The 21,692-nt window shown below is 35.4% G+C and overlaps 1 protein-coding gene and 1 pseudogene across 2 annotated transcripts in view; both read right to left on the bottom strand.

Moving 5' to 3' along the window:
* ABI3BP (ABI family member 3 binding protein) overlaps positions 1–21,692 on the bottom strand; it is a 233,759-nt gene that overhangs the window by 126,657 nt on the left and 85,410 nt on the right. The window contains 2 exon segments of the mRNA XM_079101410.1: positions 8,714–8,769; positions 9,342–9,523. Coding sequence (XP_078957536.1) covers positions 8,714–8,769; positions 9,342–9,523 — 238 coding nt within the window.
* Positions 11,916–21,456, bottom strand: LOC306670391 (origin recognition complex subunit 2-like; annotated as a pseudogene). Its single transcript has 5 exons — positions 21,406–21,456; positions 19,095–20,364; positions 14,446–14,526; positions 14,095–14,189; positions 11,916–13,827 (listed from the first exon to the last, which is right to left on the bottom strand). The product of its transcript is annotated as an origin recognition complex subunit 2-like (transcript).

Genomic DNA, 21,692 nt, shown 5'->3' on the forward strand with positions numbered 1-21,692 from the left:
TTTTCATAATTGTATATATATTTAGGATATACAATGTGACATTTTGATAAAAATATACAATGCAGAGTGATTAAATCAAGCTAATAAACTTGTCTACCACTTATCCATCCTTTTTTTGGGGTGAGACATTTGATACTTATCTTAGCAATATTGAATTATATACTATTAGTAATTATGGTCACATGTACATGTTCTGCAGAAAGTGAAGTTTTTCAGAAACACCTAACACATTATAGCAGAGATGCTTACATGTGGCTGTGTTTGTTGCCTTTGAATTGTATTATACCAATTTTTCTTCCCTGTGCTGTAACAATTAACTTAAGACAATTTTTTTTGACAAAGACAAAGGGAAAATATTTTACTCTTCACATGAATGGAACAAATTCTGCTCTGAGTTCTTACTTGAGTACAGACCAATGTTCTATTAACTTGATGACAAGACTATACGTACAATTTGTGCTGCCAAAAATAAAGAAATCATTTAGCTGCAGAATGCAGTTCATTCTAGACCTATAATTGTTGTTTTATCTAATCTGCAATCCAAAGGTCCACCAACACTGGATAGTTACATCTCAATAGGTAGGTTCTTCCCCACACCCTGCCCCAGTACTGAGGATTGAACCCAGTTGCACTTTATCACTGAACTGTCATTTTTAGTTTTAATTTTGAGACAGGATGTTGTAAGTTACCAAGGCAGGCCTTAAACTTGAGATTCTCCTTTTCAACTTCCTGTGCAGCAAGAGGTAATGTTTTTAAAGGGCATCAGGAAACTCCCACTACCTCATACATCTCTGCCAAAGAATATAAAATTCTCATCCAGAAATCCACAAGGTATGAATCCTTTTTATATGTACTTGAAAAAAAAGTTTAAGGAAACATCTGTTACCTGGACTCACCAGAAAATGAAATAGTATGATAACTTTTAAGACAACAGTGTTTAAATAATTACTACCCCCTTTTATCTGAGTTTGATGTACAATATTTTTTAAAAGACATCACTTTCCTTTCTGTCTTAAGCTTGTCATGAACATCTATTCATGTGCATCAGAGTCACAGGTACAGGTGGTGTGGGGTTTGGCAGGGGGAAGAGGGAAAGTTCTGCAGGCTGCCATGTAGTTGGGGCTGTTATGATACAATAGCTTGAATTTGTCCCTCAAAATTCAGGTGATAGAAATGTAATCCCAATGCAGCAGTGGGACCTTTAAGAAGATATTAGGTCACCATTATCTGGGGAGTTGGTTAGTTAACACTGGAATGGGTTCCTGAAAAAAAGAATGAGTCTGGCTCCCTCCAACCCTCAGGCATGCTCTCCTGCCCCTCTGCCTTCCATCATGGGATGAAGGCCCTCCTCAGATGCCAGCTCCTTGATCTTGGACTTCACAGTCTCCAAAGTTTATAATCAATCTCTGTTCTCTATAAATTACTCAGTCTGTAGTATTCTGTTTTGGCAGCACAAAACAGACTGAGCAAGACACATGGCATCAGCATAATACCACTCACCATGGACGCCACCCTGGAAGCAATTCTTAAGCAGTTTCTCCTGTTGACTCTCTTTGCTCTGTAACTTTCTGACTCCTAGGCTTACTTAAACCCTCTGTCACTACTTCCTCCCATAGTTCTCATCCTTCCCTTCATTTAGCAAGTATTTTTCAAATGTTACCTGCCAGAAAGTTTGTGTATTTACCTGCCACCCTATAAGAGATGTGTTGTCTGTTTCTGCTTTTCCAGATACCTGTCCCTTTACAACCTAGGTTGAATCTTAAGTTCCTAGAGCAGGATTGGTTAAGAGAATTCGCTTTTACTGTTTGTCTTGGATGTTGTGACTGAGTATGCAGATGGTGACACTTAATGGGGAAAGAATGCTGAAGTGGTAAAGGGAAATGCCCTTGAGACAAATCTAGTGTGCTTTTTTGGTCATGGCTAGAGAAAGTCTATGCTTATTTAGAAACAAACACAGCGGCTGCGACCCTCACATAGAAAAGGAAATTTCAACTGACCCTGCAGTATACTAACTTCCTCCTAATATTGTTTTGAAAATTAGGCTTAATAAAATAATAACATAAGGATGCTATTTTTTGTAGGTGTGTCCATTTGGAGATTTTTGTGGTGTCAAAATATTCATTTTAGATGTAACTATTTTCAGGCCCTGAGAAAGAGGAGCTGTCCACTTTGGGAGGGGCTAAAGGTTGCTCAAAATCAAATATCAGTGACTCAAGAGCCAAACCACATGAGAAGAACTTGGACATGTTAGATTCTGGTTATAATTCATTTTTTAGGACATTCTAATGAAAGTTATGAAACATACTGATTCGATATAATATCTAGCTGAAATGAATCTAATATTCTACTTCTTAGTCTTCAAATTTCTGGTCAGCAGGAAAGGTATGAGACATATACCTTTGATGATATTGTTGGTCTACATATATATTTTTCAAGTTTCTGCTTGAGACAAGGATTGTTAAGAGTAGAAGTTTACATAATCTTAAAGTGTGGGTAGGACTATAAAGGTAATTCTTTTTATTCGCATGACTCATCTGGTGATACACTTTAAACACTGGCAACACTTACTTTTATCAATAAAAGATATGGCTTTCCTAAAATATGGGTGGATTTGGAACAGAAAAAAAAAGTAAAAATAAATGTTATATTTTAGTAGAACACCCAGGAGATTTTGATTTAATTAAATTTATATTTAAAAATATGCATTTTAAGTGTGCCACTCACTAAAAAATTGATTTTATTTAATGAACTAGTTAGGTAACTTTTTAAAAAGAGATAATGTATTAAAATTTTAGTCATTTTTTCTATTATTATTTCTTAAAATAAGAAAATCTAATAGTAAACATTTGTTTTTACTTTCATAAAAAAGAATATAATAGACTCTCAAAATGGTAAAAACAGCACAAGTATCAAGGTAAGTGTATTTTTCTTTCTTAATTACATGGATCTCAAGTCATACAATTTATGTTACATACAAAAAAATATAGCTATGCTTATGCACACACCCTTTCTGATTTTTCTAGAGGTGTAGGCAGGAGTGCTATGGAAAGTATTTAACAATAGATAGGACAAAGGTGGTGACCCACCAGAAGACATCCTGCTACACAACCCTGCCACAGCTCTACTGGGGCTTGCCTTCAGAACACAACTACATATATGAATTACAATGTATAACACAACCAGATGGATAAGATGGGATGCCTTAAATTTTTTTTCAAAAATTTTAACCTAAATATCATTTATCTTTTAAAAAGGACAGCCTAAAGTTCACATGATTTTTCCCATTTCGAATAACCCTCTTAGGAAGGTTTCAGGGAGTTTTTGCTGCTTATTAGGTTTAGGTGTAAGGATGTATAAAGAATGAACACATTTTTCAATGTGTCTTTTGCTTGAAACCTTAAAAAGTAAAACATCTGGAATTAATTTTACATCTCTTGAAATACTGCCTTCTAAAATCAGTCTCAGAGAAGACATGGGTGAATATTTGGGCACAGACTTTATCTGGACTGAAATATACTGCTAAAGTATCAAATTGGTTTTCAAAATCAATTCTGTGTGGTCATATAGGATAGTTGAAGGCTGTCCCACATAATTTCTTTTGAACTTTTCCCTGTCTGAGAGCATCCAAGAGCACAGATGTCAGTTTATTTTTCTGCTGTTTTGAGAATAATCATAAGGAAAGCTTCACAGAGAAACCTTAATATATCTTTTCAATGAATTTGGGTTTTCCTTTGGAAATAACCAAGAGTTTTAAAGTACAGCTCATCAGAGCTGGCTGATTGTGGGTGCTCCACCTCACAGCTTGAAGTGATAAAATGTTTGGCTGTGTGTCAGAGACACAGGAAGTTTCTCCCTAGCCCTTCCTATCATAGCTCTTTATAATGAGGAGAAAAAATTAAGTTACTCCATAGTAAAATGTCAATCAGTTTTCCTAATCTTGCTGAGTAACTCACACTAAATGAAATATTCTGCCAAAATAAATAAATTTTTTTTAGATATGATAACTGAAAAGAAGGAATGAAAAAAATGACATCATCGAATCACATGAAAGATTGAAAATGACAGCCAAGAAGGTCAGAGATAAGCTATTCTTCCTAGGAAACCATTCACAACAGAAAATGAAGACTGTTCTAGAAGAGAATGAAAGAGCAATTCTATTATACTAATCCACATGTGCAGTATAGCAGATTTATCTTTCCTACACAATACTGATTGGATTTAAGAGAGACAAAATCAAAGAGACCTTAGTGGTATAATTCAATACAGAGTACTAAGTCAATTGGTTATTTAGAAAAAAGACAAAGTCCAATAAATATAGAAACTTTATATATATATTTAATATATATAATAGTAAAATAAAATCCATATAGCTTAGAGTTTATTACAAAATAAAACCATTTATAAAACTAAAAAATGGATGGAAATATACTTATCGGCTCTCTGGAGAGGGAAAGCCTTTCTAATATAACACAACTGAAGATATAACAATGGAAAAGTCTAATAATTTAATTGAGCAAATTTCAAGACTTGCCTTCTTCAAAAATTCCCATAAAATTAATCAATAACAAATGTGTTCTAGATGATATCACAAAGGATCAATGTTCTTTAATCCATAAAGTCTTTAAACCATTCAATAAAAAACCCCATGAAATGTCCAATGGACAAAGAACTGCAATAAAGTTCATTAAATGGAAAACACAAATGTCTAATAAACGAGTGGAGAAAGTACTGATTTATCAGCAAACAGAGAAATGGAAATTAAAGTAACCATTTAAAACTATCACATTGGTTAAAGTTTTGGTGATGGAAATACATAATATTGACAATGAGAGGATTACATGAAGATATACTCTGGTATATTCCTGGCAAGATTGTAAAGTGATACAGACTTTCTGGAAAGAAATTTGACCATATATATTAGGAAGGCTTAAAAAGGCTAAAACCCTAAACTAGAAATAGATAATTCTAGGTATCTGTTTTAAGGAAACAATCAGAAATGAGAACAAAGATTCATGATGAGTTTACTATAACATCATTTAAAACAAAAGCAATAAGAAATAGCTTGAATGCCTACAAATAGGAAACTAATTAAATAGATGACAATATAGTTATATTATGTAATAAACAGCAATTAAAATCATGTTTATGAAGTACATTTAATGACATGAAATATGCTGAAGCCACATTTTGACTAAGTGAAAATAGTAAGATATGTAATTGCATATTTAGAATGATTTTAATTTTGTAATAAAAATATGATTAGAAAACAGAAAAATAAAACTCTGAAGTTTTAGATCCACAGATTACTGAAACAGAATTGAGTGCCCAGAAATAACTACACACATCAACAACAACTGATTCTTGAAAAAGGCAGTAAAACATACTTTGGAGAAAGGACAGCCTCTTCAATGGGAAATTTTCAATGGGAAAACTGGATATCCACATGCATAAGACTGAAACTTGACCCTTATTTCTCACCCTGCATGAAAATCAACTCAAAATGGATCAAAGACCCAGATGTAAGACCAGAAACTTTGAAAATACTAGGAGAAAAATATAGAAGAAACACTTTGAGACATCAGTACAGGCAAAAATTTTCTGAATAAGACCCCAAAAAGCACTGAGAACAAAACAAAAATAGATGGGATTATATCAAACTAAGAAGCTTTTATTCAGCAAAGGAGAAAAACAGTGAAGAGACATGCTATAGAATGGAAAAATATATTGCAAATTATTCACCTGACAAAGTATTAATATCAAAAATACAAAAGAAACTTGAAAAATTAAGAGCAAAAATCAAATTATCTGAATATGACAAAATGATACAAATACATATTTTCTTAATAGAAGACATTCAAATGGTCAGTGGATTTACCAAAAAAAAAAAAAAAAAAAAAAAAAAAAAGTGCTCAACTTCATCAGTGGTCAGTGAAATGCAAATCAAAACCACAATGAGATATTGTCTCACCCCACTTAGGAATGGCTGTTATTAAGAAGAAAACAATAACAAATATTGGCAAGAATGTGAAGGGAAGGAGAATTATACACTTATACATTATTAGTGGGGATGTAAATTAATATAGCCACTATGGAAAACAGTATGGAGGTTCCTCAAACAACAAAAAGTTAAATTACCATATGATCCAGCTAATCCCACTTTTAGGCATATATCCAAAGAAAATGATATCAGTATGTCAAAGAGACACCTACAGGCCCATGTTTATTGCTGCACTACTCACTATAGCTACTACATAAAATTAACCTAGAGCCCCATCAAAAGATGAGTGGATAAGTAAAACATGGTATACATGCACAGTAAACTATTATTCAGTCATTAAAAGAATGGTGTCCTATCATTTGCAGCAAAATGGATGAAACCAGAGGACATTAAGTTAAGTGAAGTAAGTCTGACACATAAATACTGGATGGTCTCTCTGATATATAGATGCTGTAAAAAGTCAATCTGAATGTATAATTCCTAGAAGTTTGGAAGGGTTGGGGGTACAGTAGGAGTTTGGATACGCAGTACTAAAACACAGACAGAAGTAATATACTTTAAGGTTCTATAGCACAGTGGGATGACCACAGTTCACAAAAACCTATTATACCCAGAAGAGTTTAAAAGCTCCAAACACTAAGTAATGATAAGATTATGCAAATATTAATAACTCCAATTTGATACATATTATATACTTGCCCTGAAATATCACATTATACCCCATAATATTGTGTAATTATTATATGCTAATCAAAAAATTTTTTATAAATTTTAAGGACTTAGAAATGCTAACTTTCCTGTTTGATCATAACCCACTGTACATATGTATGAAATTATCACACTGGACCCCATAAATTTGTACCAAAATAAAATTTTTAAAAAGTAAAAAATAATTTTAAAGTTTTAGCATAAATAGTTTTATACTAGTTTTTATAGATTTGTTATGGGTAAATTTGTTAATGCATTTTTCACTGTTTTTATATCCTAAACCTTTAAATATTAAATAGTTAGGAAAACAGCAAAACCTTAAAAAAAAAAAAAAAAAAACCAAGAAAAAAATAGCAAAACCTAGAAGGGGAAAAAAAAAAAAAAAAAACCAACAAAATCTCATGTTAGGCAATGCAGGAATATTCAGAGGTAAATGATTAGATTATGAGAGCTGTAAACTCAGCAGTGGATTCATCCATATGAATGGACTACTGGATGGTAATTATAGGCAGGTGGGGGTATGGCTGGAAGAAGTAGGCCAATGAATGTGTGGCCTAGACCACATATGTCCATGGACCCTTCTTTTCTGTGTCTCCTGGCTGCCATGAGCTGAGAAGCTTTCCTCTTCCACATCTTAGGCATTGCTTAGGCCCAGAGCCATGAAGTCAGCTAACCATGGTTCGAACATCTGAAATCTTGAGCTCAAAATAAACTTTTCCTTCGTTAGGTTGTTCTCGTTAAGTATTTTGGTTAGAGCAACACAAAGTTGACCAACACAACATCAAAATAGTTTCCTGGCAATAATAATGTTTGTAATTATTATTTGATAATAATTTCACAATGAACACGCTTTTCTGCCAATTGAAACCATAGAAACAACTTGTCTTATCAGGATTAATTCTCAGTCCTATTTTACCCTGAACCATTTTCTGTCACTGAAAAGAATCCTCCTTCTGGGCTAGGGATGGTGATCCTGTGCTTATCATAGGGGAGGCTCTGGGTTTGATCCCCAGCACCACACACAAAACAAAATAAAACAAAACAGAACAAAAAGGAGTCCTCCTAAGTATGTACTTCTTTTTTTTTGGTCAAATTGGGCTACATGACCACCAGTAGGGTAGTCTGTGAACTATTTAATTAGACATGAAAAGATAAACATTCAGGCAGATCATGTATACACTGAAGAGCAAATTTTCACTCATGAAGAGAGATTCTGCATGTTCATGTAGCTTCTGCATGTTCTGTAGTTCACAGGCTGGATACTTAAGTACATAGGAAACAAAGCCAGCATCAAACTTTCCTCTTCTTACCAAGTACCTCCTAATCCTGTTCAATGACATAATACTTTCACTTTACAACTGGGTATGTGATTTGAAATGAAAATATTGCTATATGGCTGTATCAATGGCTTACATTATACTAGGTAGTACATAACTGATATGATGCTTCTCAGAGCAAACTTTGAAAAATATTTGCTAAAGTAAGACATAAAAGGATATCTAGTATGGAGGCAGGAGAGGAAATGCCTACCTCATAAACTATACAAACATTTACAGCATTGAACAGAAGTTGGGCACGTGTCAAAACCAAACTGAAACCTTTTCACTTTGAAAAGCTTGGCTACTTTAAGTAGGAAGTGATGGGAAGTAAAAAGGAAAGATCTCAATTGTAGCAATGTACCTAGAGTGTGGACCAACTAACTCGCTTTTGAAGTATTATATTAAAAACAATCCATACAATAGAAGAAGCATTCCTAAAAATACCTAGAATATTCAAATAACAGAATAACTATATGGAATTTCAGAATTTTAGAGTTTCAAGCAAATTAGAGATGATTTCAAATCATAGTTCTATTTTCAAGAAAAAGAAGCTAATTCCTAAGCACTTTACCTATTGCTAATCAGATAATAATTTTAGTAACTTCTAATAGAACTATTTATTTATTTTAATTAAAATATAATGCAGATATAATTTTTAAACAATTCTTAAATGTGAACTGGTACATACCACTGTGTGGACTTGGTCATAGGTACTTTGGATTTTCCCATTCACTTTGTTTTTACCTGACAAAAAAGGTAAAATGACATTATTTTAATTCTTCTTGTTTCTAAATCAGTTCCAGTTCATCATTATGAAGACAACTACAACTCATACTCTAACTTGGGCATATTATATTATGTACTCTCCTTTCAAATATTGATTCCAATTAAGTTTTAATGAGAGGATAACTAGAAGAAAAGTGAGGGTTCACCTCCCCCCCAAATATTTTTAGAATCACTTCTGCTGGTCTATCTTTCCATTCTAAACATTTATACATATTGTTGCTATTATTTTTTGGCTTAATTGGTGTTCAATGGTCAGCAATTTATATAAATATACTACAAGGGCCTATGACATCAATGGAGACATCAAATATTTACCACTTATTTTTAAAAATCACATTATTAAAAAAGGATTTTGAAATATAAATACTTAAATTCTATGCATTTGCATTTTCTTAAATAGAAAATGGAACTGAAAACATGGAAATTAACTAATTTTATATTACACAATAAAATAATTAAAATTAGATAATTAGGGGAAAAGGAAAAATATTACAAAAAGTTTACTGAAACAAACAATTCCAGGTACTTACTTCCAACAATAGTCTTGTGATTGAAAATCTTACTCCAAATTCCCCCTTCTACATTGTCTTTTACTCCAAATTCATAAACTGTGTTGGGCTTTAGATTTTCCACAATTGTTTCAGTGGCTGGACAGAGTTGAAAAATCCATTTCTTTTCCTTATCCTTTTCTCTATAGCGAATTGTGTAAAATCTGTTGAACCAAAATATAATACCTTAAAAATCACAGGGAGATTCACAATGTAATTTCAAGTTTCTTTTCCTTTATTTATTTATTTTTATGTGGTGCTGAGGATCAAACCCAGTGCCTCCCAAACGCTAGGCAAGCTCTACCACTCACTCTACCACTGAGCCACAAACCCAGCCCAATTTCAAGTTTCTTAATGCATCTCAGACTTCAATCTATTGAGCAGACTATATTTATTATTGGACTGTTTAGGTTTTTTAAAATTTGCAGATTACATAAAACGAATAGTTCAAGATATGCTTATATTTTTAATTTCAAATTGCAAGTTGGAAGGTGGTCCATGTAGTAGTATAGTTATGGTCTGATTGAATCCATAACTCTGAGTTCTATTATTATTTGCTACTCTACAGAATGAAAGTTGGAGAATATTATTCATTCTTTTTTGATTATACATAGAGAAGAACATAGGTATCATTTTATAAATACTTAATACCATCGTTTCATAATTTTATGAGTTTAAGCCTTTTAATTCCAAGGAAAGTATTTTAAAGGTAACAACGTTCAATTTTGTAAGATGAGCCTGAGAACACTAAGATGTATCCAGGACTACATTTTAAGGATGAACTAAGCTTACTGATATAAAAGAGAATTAAGACCAATAGCTAAGTTAAGGGTACAATGAGAAAAATTAATGCAAACTCAAGATTATTGTTATGTAATGTACTGTTATGTGGGGCCTTCGCTTAGAGACTCAGATTTATATCTGTCAAATATATAATCTCTACCATTATTTTTTGCACCATCACTACATCCTGTTTTCATGTTTTCTCACTTGTCACAAACACATCTTCTTTAAAAACATTTTTTTCTTAGTTATTGATGGACACAATACTTTCATTTTAATTTTTTTTTAATGTGGTACTGAGAATTGAACCCAGTGCCCCACAAACACTTCACCATTGAGCTACAACCCCAGCCTACAAACACATCTTAAGTGGTAGAAGTTATTAAGCCTCCATTATAAATTTGAAGACTGAGTTTCAGAACAATCACTTAACTTGCCCAGTGTCACCCAGCTAGTGAATTTTGCCATTGGCAGTGGCAGAATCACAACATAAAGAAAAGTTCCTCTGTGTAAGTTCTACTTTACACAGTCTAAGTGAGGCAGAGCAGAAAAGGGCGTTTCGTTACTATTGCACATAGTAAGGAGAATGAAGGAAATAGCATAGCGTGTATCCAGACGGATTACAAATAACATATTGAATGAAAATAGGGAATTGTAGAAAAAGCATATAGTTTCATAACATTCACAGAAATATTAAACCATCACATGAAATGTTTCTATTATTATTCCTAGTATTATAAAGAGAGAACAAATACTGGAAGAATCCAACATTTATGATTGTGCTTTGTCTTCCAGGAAGTAGAAGGAGAGAAAAAATGGTATCAGTTAAACTTTATTTGCTTTTTAAAGTAAACACATTAAGTAAATAAAAGAACAGTTGGTATATGTGATGATAGAAACAGGCATTTGGTGTATTATTTTAGGTTCTTTCATCTTAATTTTTTTTCTCAAAAATTTAATATGCATGCCTCCCTTTCCACCCCATCGAAATTAAATGAATGAAAATTAAGGTTAACTGTTATTATTCCAAGCTTTAGAATGTCACTCATTTACTCATGCTAAAAAACATTTACTGTGCACCTGGAAGGGCTAAATTTATTTTGATGTTCTTCAGTTTCTCCAGGTAGTTCTTTTTTTAATCTATCCAAACTGGCTTTTTATTAATAGTAAAGTCTATTAACACATACTGCTTGCAAATAGTATAGACACAAAAATTATAAAATAAATCAGTAGATATATAAAGGCAAATGCAAAAATTTACACATTAGATCATTAAAGGTTTTACATAGCTTTTATACTGTCAATAGTTGTCAAAAACAGATATATTAAGCAAAAAAAGCAAGGTACAAACCAGTAAGTATCATATTACCATTATGTTTTTAAAAGGAAAGACAGTCTCACACATCCATAGACAGCTCTGGAAGAATGCTTAAGAAACTGCAGTCAGTGGATGCCTAAAGACTGGGATCAGGAAATGGGAAGGAAATTCACTTTCACTGAATATCCTTTGGTACTATCAAATTTTTAAAGCTCATATTCAGGTCCAAATTTGTTCACATATTTTGGTTAGTAGTTACATTATAGACTAAACCCTTAACAAATGGTTTCAACATAAAATTAATTATATACCACAAAGAAATTTAAAAATTTGCAAACATTTTGGAAATATTTTCATGAAAAGCGTTTACAGGATAAGAAATGAGAAAACCTGCTATTACAGTAATATTTATAAGAAGAATTTTATTTCCAAGTGTGAAATATTTCCTGGGGTATGTGAAAACTATAAGCTGAGAATGGTGGTTAAACTTAGCCTTTATATCTTTCCTAAGAAAAAAGTTATGCAAATATCTAGGAGACTTGAAATGAAAATATCTTACAGTACATTTAATGTCTACTTACAGAGAAAGCAAGATTTTTGTCAACCAATAATACACTACTCACCTGCCTGTTATTCATGAAAATCTCTTCATACAAGAATAATGAAACGTTTTTATTTGGTGTTCTGAAAAAAATTTACTAAACTGTAAGTCAAGATTTAATTTCTCTAGCCTGGCTTCTCACTTACATCATAAAGAACAAGGTCATGGCACAGATAATGACAATTCCAAATATGAACTGTAGTTGATGTGCTTTCTAGATTGGATATACAGCCTATATACTCTTTACACTTATCTCCCTATCCTAACTGAATATTATTACCTACCTCCCACCAAATATGCAGCCTAAATCCAAAAGTAGAAAGGCAGATCACCTACTTCTTCTCCCCCATGCCTTTTCTTAAGTTATTTCAGAAACAGCATGAAATAAACTGCTTTCTCTACTCACCAGTTCTGAAACACAGAACACAGTTACATGATACCCATCTTTGAGCTTCTGTGCTCTGGAACAAGCACACTTGACAAAAACAGTCAGCGCTCAGAGTGTTAAAATACCCTCAAAAATTAGGTATAACATCTCTAAGTAGAAAAGAATTCAAAAACATCGAGTTCCAAATAGTCCCTGAGCACACTGATCATTGCAGCAAGAAGTCTCCAGAGAGGTAATGAGGGAACTGCACATTCTCTCCAACTCAAGGACCACTGTGTAGTAGTAGAGATGGTACACAAACCCAGCTAACCAAGAGATGACATCCCCCTTTCAATGTTAAATTTCATATGCTGGAAAAATAATCTAATGTTGGATGTAAACGCAACACATTTGACTAGAGGAGTGGCAGCTGGGTACAACTGCCCTTGCATGGAAGGTTCTGAGCAAAGGACAGCTTCAAGCCTCCTCGCCTGCCTTTTCCAAGAAATCAGTCAATTTTCCACTGTCAACAGGAATTAAGCATTCCACTCCATCAGTTCCCTTCTTTGTTCTTATAAGTTTGTGATCCCCAAATCAGTTAACTGGGTCAAGAGTATGAGAACACCATTGACAAGGAATGCCTCCTAACACTGCTGGTAAAAACCTTGAAAAGAATGTCCTTGTATCAAGAGTTACCCTGGTTATCCGGCTGATACTTTATTAGTAGCCTGAAAATCCCCTTTGCATTAGGGGTAAGGCTTTGTGATACTTCAATCAGGGAACTAAGTGGTAGAGATCCAGATTGTTTAACCAAAAGAGAATTCTCATAGGTTTCTTTGGTGTAAGAACTATTTGTAAGAATCATAGCCTCTGGGACAGGAGCCCCCTGTGTTTCTCCTTTGCTAGCAAAACAAGAGATCTTCTTTTTCCTTCTTCTCAAAACTGTCCTTGTTATTAACTTGGCATTAGGAACAAGGACTGAACTTTTGGCAACAAATTTGGCAACCCAGGTGGGATCAGAGAGCAGCCCCTGCCCCAGCTTTCTTGGGTAGGCCTGGCTCTCTAAGGAACCCCACTTCCAATGTTGAGGATGCAAGGTGGCTGGCAAACTTGTTGAGAGCCAACTGCTAGAAAGTTTGGAGATGGGTGAGTTTGCTTCTGGGCAAACCCAGGAACTATTCCTGTGAGTAAAGGGAGGGACTGAGGGACCATCCCAGCAGCTGCCAAAACTCCTTCTGCTTTGGAGAACTCCCACCTTCTCTCTCTGAATGATACAGGTCTCCATCATTGTCCACTTTGAGAAAAAGGAAACTGAACTCAGTAAAGTCACAACATCCTTGGCCTTCTGGTAAGTTCCCCAGTGTGCACACCAAGACCCTTGACTCCACACATCTGGTTCCTATTTGTGGGAACATCTGGTCCCTCTTTCTGGGGACATCTGTGGCACCACTGGAGTCATGGTTAAGAGGGACTCAAGGACCTAAGGATATTTACTTCCTTCTGGTCTGTTCTAGGTTCTCATCTGTTTGTCAGCACTGGGTTTTGGAATTCCCTCTGGTTGTCTCTGTTTTTGTTTTGTTTGTATCTGTTGTCACCACTCCTTTTAAGACATGGCCAATATTGCTTTGATCCTATATGAAGTCTCTTGGGAAAGATCTTGGCTGACCAATTTAAAGGTTCCCATCTGTTGATCATGGTTTTGGGGCTCCTCTCTGGTTGTCTTTGTGGTTCTTTTTTGTAAATCTTGCAACTGGAGTTGGTCTGTCAGAGGTAAAGTAAGTTGAAGAAAGAGCCACCTATAGGTATAAGTCTGTCTAAGATAATGTTTTACTGTAATGATCTGGCTTTTAAATAGCTTTCTGGATTACTGTATAATCTTGCAGTTGGAGTTGGTCTGTCAAAGGTAAAGTAAGTGGAAGAAATTTGTACCCATGTCTGTCTGTTGTAAAGTATTCCATCTATCAGTCCTGCTTTCGGGATCCTCTCTTGTCTATTTTATGTTTGTTTGTTCTGTTACTGTCCCTTGAAGACATGGGCCATGCTGCATTGATCTTACTGGTAGTCTCTTGAACAGAGAGATCTTGGCTGCATGGGCCACCTATAGGGATAAACTTAAGAGAAAGACAGTTTACTGCAATTCAGTCTGGCCTTTGAATATTTTTTCTTGATTATTATGCAGTTCTGAAGTTGAAGGTAGCCTGTCAAGGGTAAAGAATATGAAAGAGATTCTGCATGTTCAGGCATTTATGTAGTTGAATGATAAGGGATCTGAACAGTCAGGAACTAAGTTGAAGGTACCAAAGGCACTGCCTCTGGTGTGCAAGAACAGCAGGACACCAGAAGGAAGGGTTAAAAAAATCAAACCTTTAGCCCAGTGCTGACACTCCCAGCACTGTTTCTCATCCTGGCAGTCACAGATCATCTCACTGTGGGTCAAGGACACCAGCCCTAAACTGGGAGAAAAAAAAAAAAAAAATCCCAGAAAAGCTGCCTGGACTGGACTGTAGAAAAATGGTCAAAGAGAACCTGGCCTCTGCCCGCCTTTCAGCCCCTTTTGCCCAAGGAGGGTGGAGGCTGCTGGTCACAAAGGATGTGGCAGGAAGTTCCAGCACTGTCAGTTTATGACCTGGGGACAGGAATAGTCTCCCCTTTTAAGATCTGACAGGTTGCTTCATTCGACCAGGGAATATTCATCACTGGGGCAAAACAATTCTTGCTATAACAGTATCCCATCAGGTAGGATAGATAACTACACTCAGAAGAGAAAAAGACAGAAACTAAGGTCAACCTGTGTTTTGTCAGCAGCCTCTGCAAAGGGAAGCCTAAAGAAAAGGATGGAAAGGGCCTTCTCCATCACATATCAATATCCCTAGTGTAAGAAAAGGTCCAAAAGGAGCCTTTGGGTACAATTAACAGGGGGGAACTCACTTGATGGCATTATGATAACAGAGACAGGTCAGGCTAAAAAATATCCTGTGCTCCAACCCCTTGAATGCAACCCAGGAGGAAAAAAAAATAAGGCACAGTTTTTGTATATGCTGGATTGCCCAACCCTTTCCTGAGATGAAACTTGTGTAAATTAAATGCACCAATAACATTCATAAGAACATTTCAGAATATGAATTTAATAAAGGGGTCAAAACTAAAAAAGATAAAAGAAAGTTACAGGTATGAAAACATATATTTAGGGCTGGGGCTGTGGCTCAGTGGTGGAGTGCTTGCCTCACACATGTGAGGCACTGGGTCTGATTCTCAGCACCACATGAAAATGAATAAAATGAAGATATTGTGTTACCTACAACTAAAAAAGTATTTAAAAATATATTTTAGTATGGAAAATTAGAAGGTAAAAGAAATGTTTCTGGATGAAAAAGTATTTTGTCTGGTAAAGTTATATTCTTGTGCGAAAGTCCAAGATGAAAGTACACAAAAAGGTGTAAAGTTGCGAATGTCTAAGTAAGTTGCAGAAGGTTTGCAGTAAGTAAATCTCAGAAAGTTTGTGTTTGTGATTAAATTGGCTATAATTAGCACAGTTAATGCTATTTAAACCTTAATGTACTGATATAAAGCAAAGTCTGAATGAAACATTGATCTTTTCTTATATATCATGACAATTTTCTTGTATCTGTCAGGTTTTATTAGGAAAAATATCTGTTTTAAAGTCTTTTAAATAATTACTTTGTAACTGGTTAAACAATTTATTTTAGGTTGTAACAATATAGTTGACACCCTAAATATACATGACTTGGTATATGTATGCATCTGAGAACTCTATCAATAAGCCTTGTCTAAGTGTTATGTAAAAGTTTTTAAAATGGAAGTTTATGTAAATTTATTGGCAAGGTAACCAACAAGTACTCTCTTTTATACATGGTATCTAACATTGAAGGGCCACACTGCCACTTGAAAACTTGTCTTATATCTGTTTGCTTTGCCTAAGTCCATTTCTGATCATTAACACTATTTCCTACATGTATGAGATTTAAGGCTATCCTTTCATTTTTGCTAGTACTGCTAAGTTATGTAGTCATGTGATCATTGCTACCATACACTATGGGTTCTAAATTGTACTTTAAAAGTTCAATTTAGAGCCAGGTGTGGTAGTTCACCCCTGTAATCCCAGCAGCTCAAGAGGCTGAGGCAGGAGGATTATGAGTTCAAAGTCAGTCGCAGCAACTTAGCCAGGCCCTAAGCAACTCAGCAAGACCCTGTCTCTAAATAAAATATAAAAAAGGGCTAGGGATGTAGCCCAGTGATTAAGCGCCCTCCCATTTCAATCCCTAGTATAAAGAAAAAGTTAAACTTAGTTAAATGTAAAGCTTAGGGGAGAGCATGTTACCAAATTCTCTAAATTAAAATTATCAGTAACAATAGTCTTGGATTTGCAAAGAAATAACAAATTTGGTTGGTATTTATTCATGTCATTTGATGTTTTATAGCTGGATAAAGTAAACTGTTGTCAATAGTCAATAAGTCATATATATAATTTTGTGTTACTTTTCACACTGGAATAGGTATTTAAATGAATTTTTGGAAGGTAATGAGGACAGCCTGATCTGTTTAAAGGTGACATTGTAAAACATGAAAGCATTTTGCCACTTTTTCCACAATAAGAACTTAAAAGCTCTCTTGGCCTTTGTTTGATTCATGTTTTAGATGTAATGTTGTATTATGTTATTTGTCAAGAGCCCTGCCTTACCTGAGATAAGGTTCTACCTCCCACCTTACTCCATGTTAGAATGGCTCTAAAACAGGCTAGACTTGAGCTCATTTAGAGTTGTGTTCAAAAGATCAAATTTTTTTGTAAAGATTACTGTGATGCCAAAATAAATAGGGGATAGAATGCATAACCAAGTAAAGGTTTAAGATTATAAAAATCATTTTACTTGGGTCATAGCTATTATACAAACTGAATAAGTTTTTGCTCTGTTAATTTCATTTTGTATTTTCCTTATAAACTTTTAACTGTTAGTGTTTTGCAGAGGAACTGCTTCTAAGAAAAGAATCAGAGTTAATTTGGGATAATAAGCCATCACCTACGGGACAGATAGGAAACAAAACCAACTTCTAGTACTAACACTGACCCCAATTAAATGAAAGGGGTAACTGCAAAATTATAGATATTGAAGTTATAACCTGTTACTCCCACTTTAAGACTGGTGAAACTGGCCTGTCAGATGTTTAAAACCAAAAACTTGGAGACCAAACTCTAGGAAGTAAAAGGGCCAAGGAAAAAGCAGCCAAAATTTTGACTCTTGCCTTCTGAGGTCAGCCAGGATACAGAGAACATCGGGACTACTCTCCAGGGCCTGCAACTTTGGTAAGTCACCCAATCTATGATCAGAGGGATCGAGAAGAACCTAGAGAATGGGAAGCCAATCAGTGCACGTTCTGTAAAAAGGAGGGTCATTGGAAAGGGAAATGTCCCTGGTGCTTTCAAGAGAAGCCATGCAATGGTCAGCAAGACTCTGACCCTTCCTGGCAGATGGCACCATGGGTAGAGGAAAGCTAAAGGGGCCAAGAGGCTTCACACCCCTCCCCAAGAGTGATCTCTAAGGAAACTCAGCTGACTCTTAAGAGTAGATAGGAACAAAGTCAGTTTTGACAAATTTGGTCTTAAACACCTGGCAGGAGAGTATAGCCTGAGCATAGTCCTATGTGGACATTTAAAGGGAAAAACAATGTCTTTCTTATTAATGTAACTTAAAATGTGCACTTCTCTCGGTCCTACCAAAATTAAAGTAAAGCTAGAGACTATAAAGGAAAGGTTCATGTGTGGGAGTGCCTAATAATAATGATCACAAAGGACTCTAGAGTTGCAAGTTTGTCCTGAGTTAATTTGAGCCTGATCTCCTAGACCTATAAATCTTCCTAACCCCCTACATTGATAAATCTGATCTGTTTTTCACTAATATTATGAGTTACTGTCTCCATAGTTATCAGATACTGGCTGAAATATTAATTGCTTTGGTGCTAATTGTTTACTTATTTATGTTTTAGCATGATCCCTGCCCTATGTATGCCCTATCCAGTCAACTGCCACCTACCATTGTGGAACTTTGGATGCTCTGATGCTGAATACCCTTAACTATCCACATCCCCCCCACCCCCAACCTCACATAGAAAACAAGGACTTTGGGTTACTTCCCCCAACTTCGCCCTCTTTCAGCAGGAAGCATCCAGGAGATGTCACTGTCCATTTTTCCATAGAAATGGAATGTAGAAACTGACTGTGGGGAAATGTAACAGTGGTCCATTTTATGTTTTAAATATCCTTGCTACTCTGCCACTGCAACCTATTTTTAAAATGGATGTGTTTCTTTCTCTTCCTCTCTCCCTACTCCTCCCCAATCTCTCTCACTCCCTAATCTCAGGGGAAACAGGATTACCTTTCTTCCCCATTTTAGGCAGATTTATACCCACCATAGGAACGAAGTAATCCAGACTTTGGGGATGGTACCAGAAGATCTCAGAAATGACTCCCAAATTAATAAGCGAATTACAACTCCAAAAGAGAACACATGAAATGTAGTCTTTAAATCACCTCTTTAAAAGCCCCCTGTTCCTGCTGATGGGCAGAATCACAGCCTCTAGGACAGGAGTCCCCTGTGTTTCTCCTTTACTAGCAAAGGAATAAACTTTTTTCCTTTCTCTCAAAAGAATAACTATATGTAGTAGTTTTATATAAGAGCCAGTTATAAAGACTCTGCTTTGCATGATCCCACATAAGAGGTGCATTGAGGTGAACAATAGATACTATAAGGTGTATGTTACATGAAGATGACAACTGTTTGATTATTAGCTGGTTCTTGTCTCCTCTTAATATCTGGCTATCCAAAGTATAGATTAAGAAGGAGGAGTTTCAAAGAAGAGTCTTATTTAAATTTGTTTATTATCCAGCCTACCTGGCCCAATACACTATGGAAAGTACCCATAATATGGAGGACTTCTTCTGTTAGAGAATTCAATATTGATTTCACAGTGATTCCAAGAAAGAAGTCATTGGTGACAACATGAATGGAATCTTGCAGCACGGTGGTTCGAAACCTTTCTTCTAAATCTCTCTTAGAACCCAAATCATAAAGCACAATGTGGAACCCAAGGTGTAACTGCAGCATCCATTTATGAAATAATTTCTCATATTATTGATTTAATTGTTTAAGTTCAGCAGAAGAGGAAGGAGAAACTTTGCTGAACAAGTTATGCAGAGTTGGTTGGTCCAATTTCGCTCATCAGCTTCTGCAATGTTCTGTCAGAGGTTAAAACTTTTGAACTGCTGTGAACTTTGAAATATTCTCTACTAAGTTACTTGTTTTTTTCCCTTTTCATTTTCTTAGACAGTGTTCCTTTCTAAACAGGAGCCGAACCTACTCTATTCTGAGGTTGAATCTTTTGACTGAAAAGGACTGTGTTAGTGGTCTCTACAAATTCCCATGCAACCCCTTCATCGCCCTCTGAGTTGGACACAGAATATTCACTTTCACTGTCAGAATGAGACCTTGGCACTATTAATCTTTTTCCTAGACTACAGGGTAGTGTTCAAAGACATTCTCTTTTATCATTGTTCTTTGGCTGGACATTGTCTGAAAACAGAATGCCCCTTGCTACTTTGAGGAATGTTCATTGCAATTGCAGGATCATTCTTCAAGCTGAATGAAACACTTTTTTTGGTTGTTTTTGCTAGTTCTGAAGCTAACTCAGTCATCTTTTCAGAGTGCTTTCTCTTCTGAAAAAAGGAAAAAAATCTTTATTTCCACCATCTGTAGCAGGGTTATTTTGAACATTTCTTCCCAATACTTCCACAGAGTTCTGATCCTTTAACACTTCTTGGTCATTTTCTACCAACTCCTATTTTGACTTCATTATTTTCAAGGGGCTTGACTAAAAGCTGAGCTCACTCCTTCTTTAATTTAGTGCCTCCAGTACCTTGTTTTCCCTTAATTCCAGTATACTCATCATGTTCAACCTTTTAAGCTACTACATATTCTACAGCTGGAAAATTCAGACATGTCTCAACCTGCTAGGTGCCTGTGTGGTGCCTGCTGCCGCAGAACTGACCCACACTACTCTGCTGAGTGCCTGCCACAGGGAAGGAGACTCCAGGTAGAAGTTCTTAGTAATACAAAACAATTACTCAGAACCTTGGGAGATGAGAGCCAGGACTAAACATAGCTTGTGGGGCCCAATGTAAAATGAAAAATTGGACCCATTGTTCAAAAGCTATTAAGGATTTTAAGACACTGACAGTAGGGTATTAAAACAATCTTTAGACCTTCTAAGTGAGGGGAACTTGCACCCAGCTTTTGTGCCCTTGGAGTCAGCAGGGGGGTTTCAGTTTAATAAGGAGGGAGGGAGAATGCATTTGTATATTCAGCCTGCTTTCTTACCAATTACAAAGCACTGAAATTCTTGGAATCCTCCATTAGCTTGTTTCTTTCCATTAAAAACTGCTTTCAGGGCTCTACTCCCCTATTCCAAAATAGTAGACAGCAGACTGACTGAAAGAGACTGTTGTAGCCAAAATACTAACTGCTACTGGTAATAAATGTTATAGATTACAAGTCCTTTGTGTCTAGTGAGTCAAAATATCAACAGTGATTTATGAAATGCATTTCTTGACAAGTATGTTACATGAAATTTTGTTATTTTATCCCTGTCCTGGCTCTTATAAGACTTTAGAGAAACACTGAGAAGCTAAAATCAGACCAGATGGGCTACCACAAGTATGCATCTCTAGTATGAACACATTGCTGAGGACTTAATTGCTCGCATGATCTGGGGCCTCACTGCAAACAGAATTACTAAAGACCAGAGTCTAGGCTTTCCAATAAACTTGATTTCATATTGTCTTCCTATGAATAAGACAGAAATGTTCTGTGCTTTTTAAAAACCCTAAATTTAACCACATGTTTAAACAAAATTCAGTCTGTAAATTTCTTTAATTTCCATCACAAGGCATTTAAAAGGCTCCCTGTACCAAATGGCAGGCAGCCTCCCTTTCTTCAGTTGCATTCACCCTCGTCAACATTGCCTGAGTTTGTAATTGTAGAAAGTAGTCATGTTCTAAGTTTTAAAGGAGAGAGTGAATGAGACTGTTTAGTTATATTAGAAGTAGTGAAATAAATTTTCCTTGATTTAAAAAAATATATAGGTCATATGATAACAAGCCATGCTTTATAATCTACTGCACAGAGAGTGCTCCATAAATATTTGTGGAATGAACAGAATGGATATTTAGTTTCTCATTGGGTCATTTAAAAATGA

Source organism: Sciurus vulgaris (assembly GCF_902686455.1).
Source record: "Sciurus vulgaris genome assembly, chromosome: 10".
NCBI classification, from domain to species: Eukaryota; Metazoa; Chordata; class Mammalia; order Rodentia; family Sciuridae; genus Sciurus; species Sciurus vulgaris.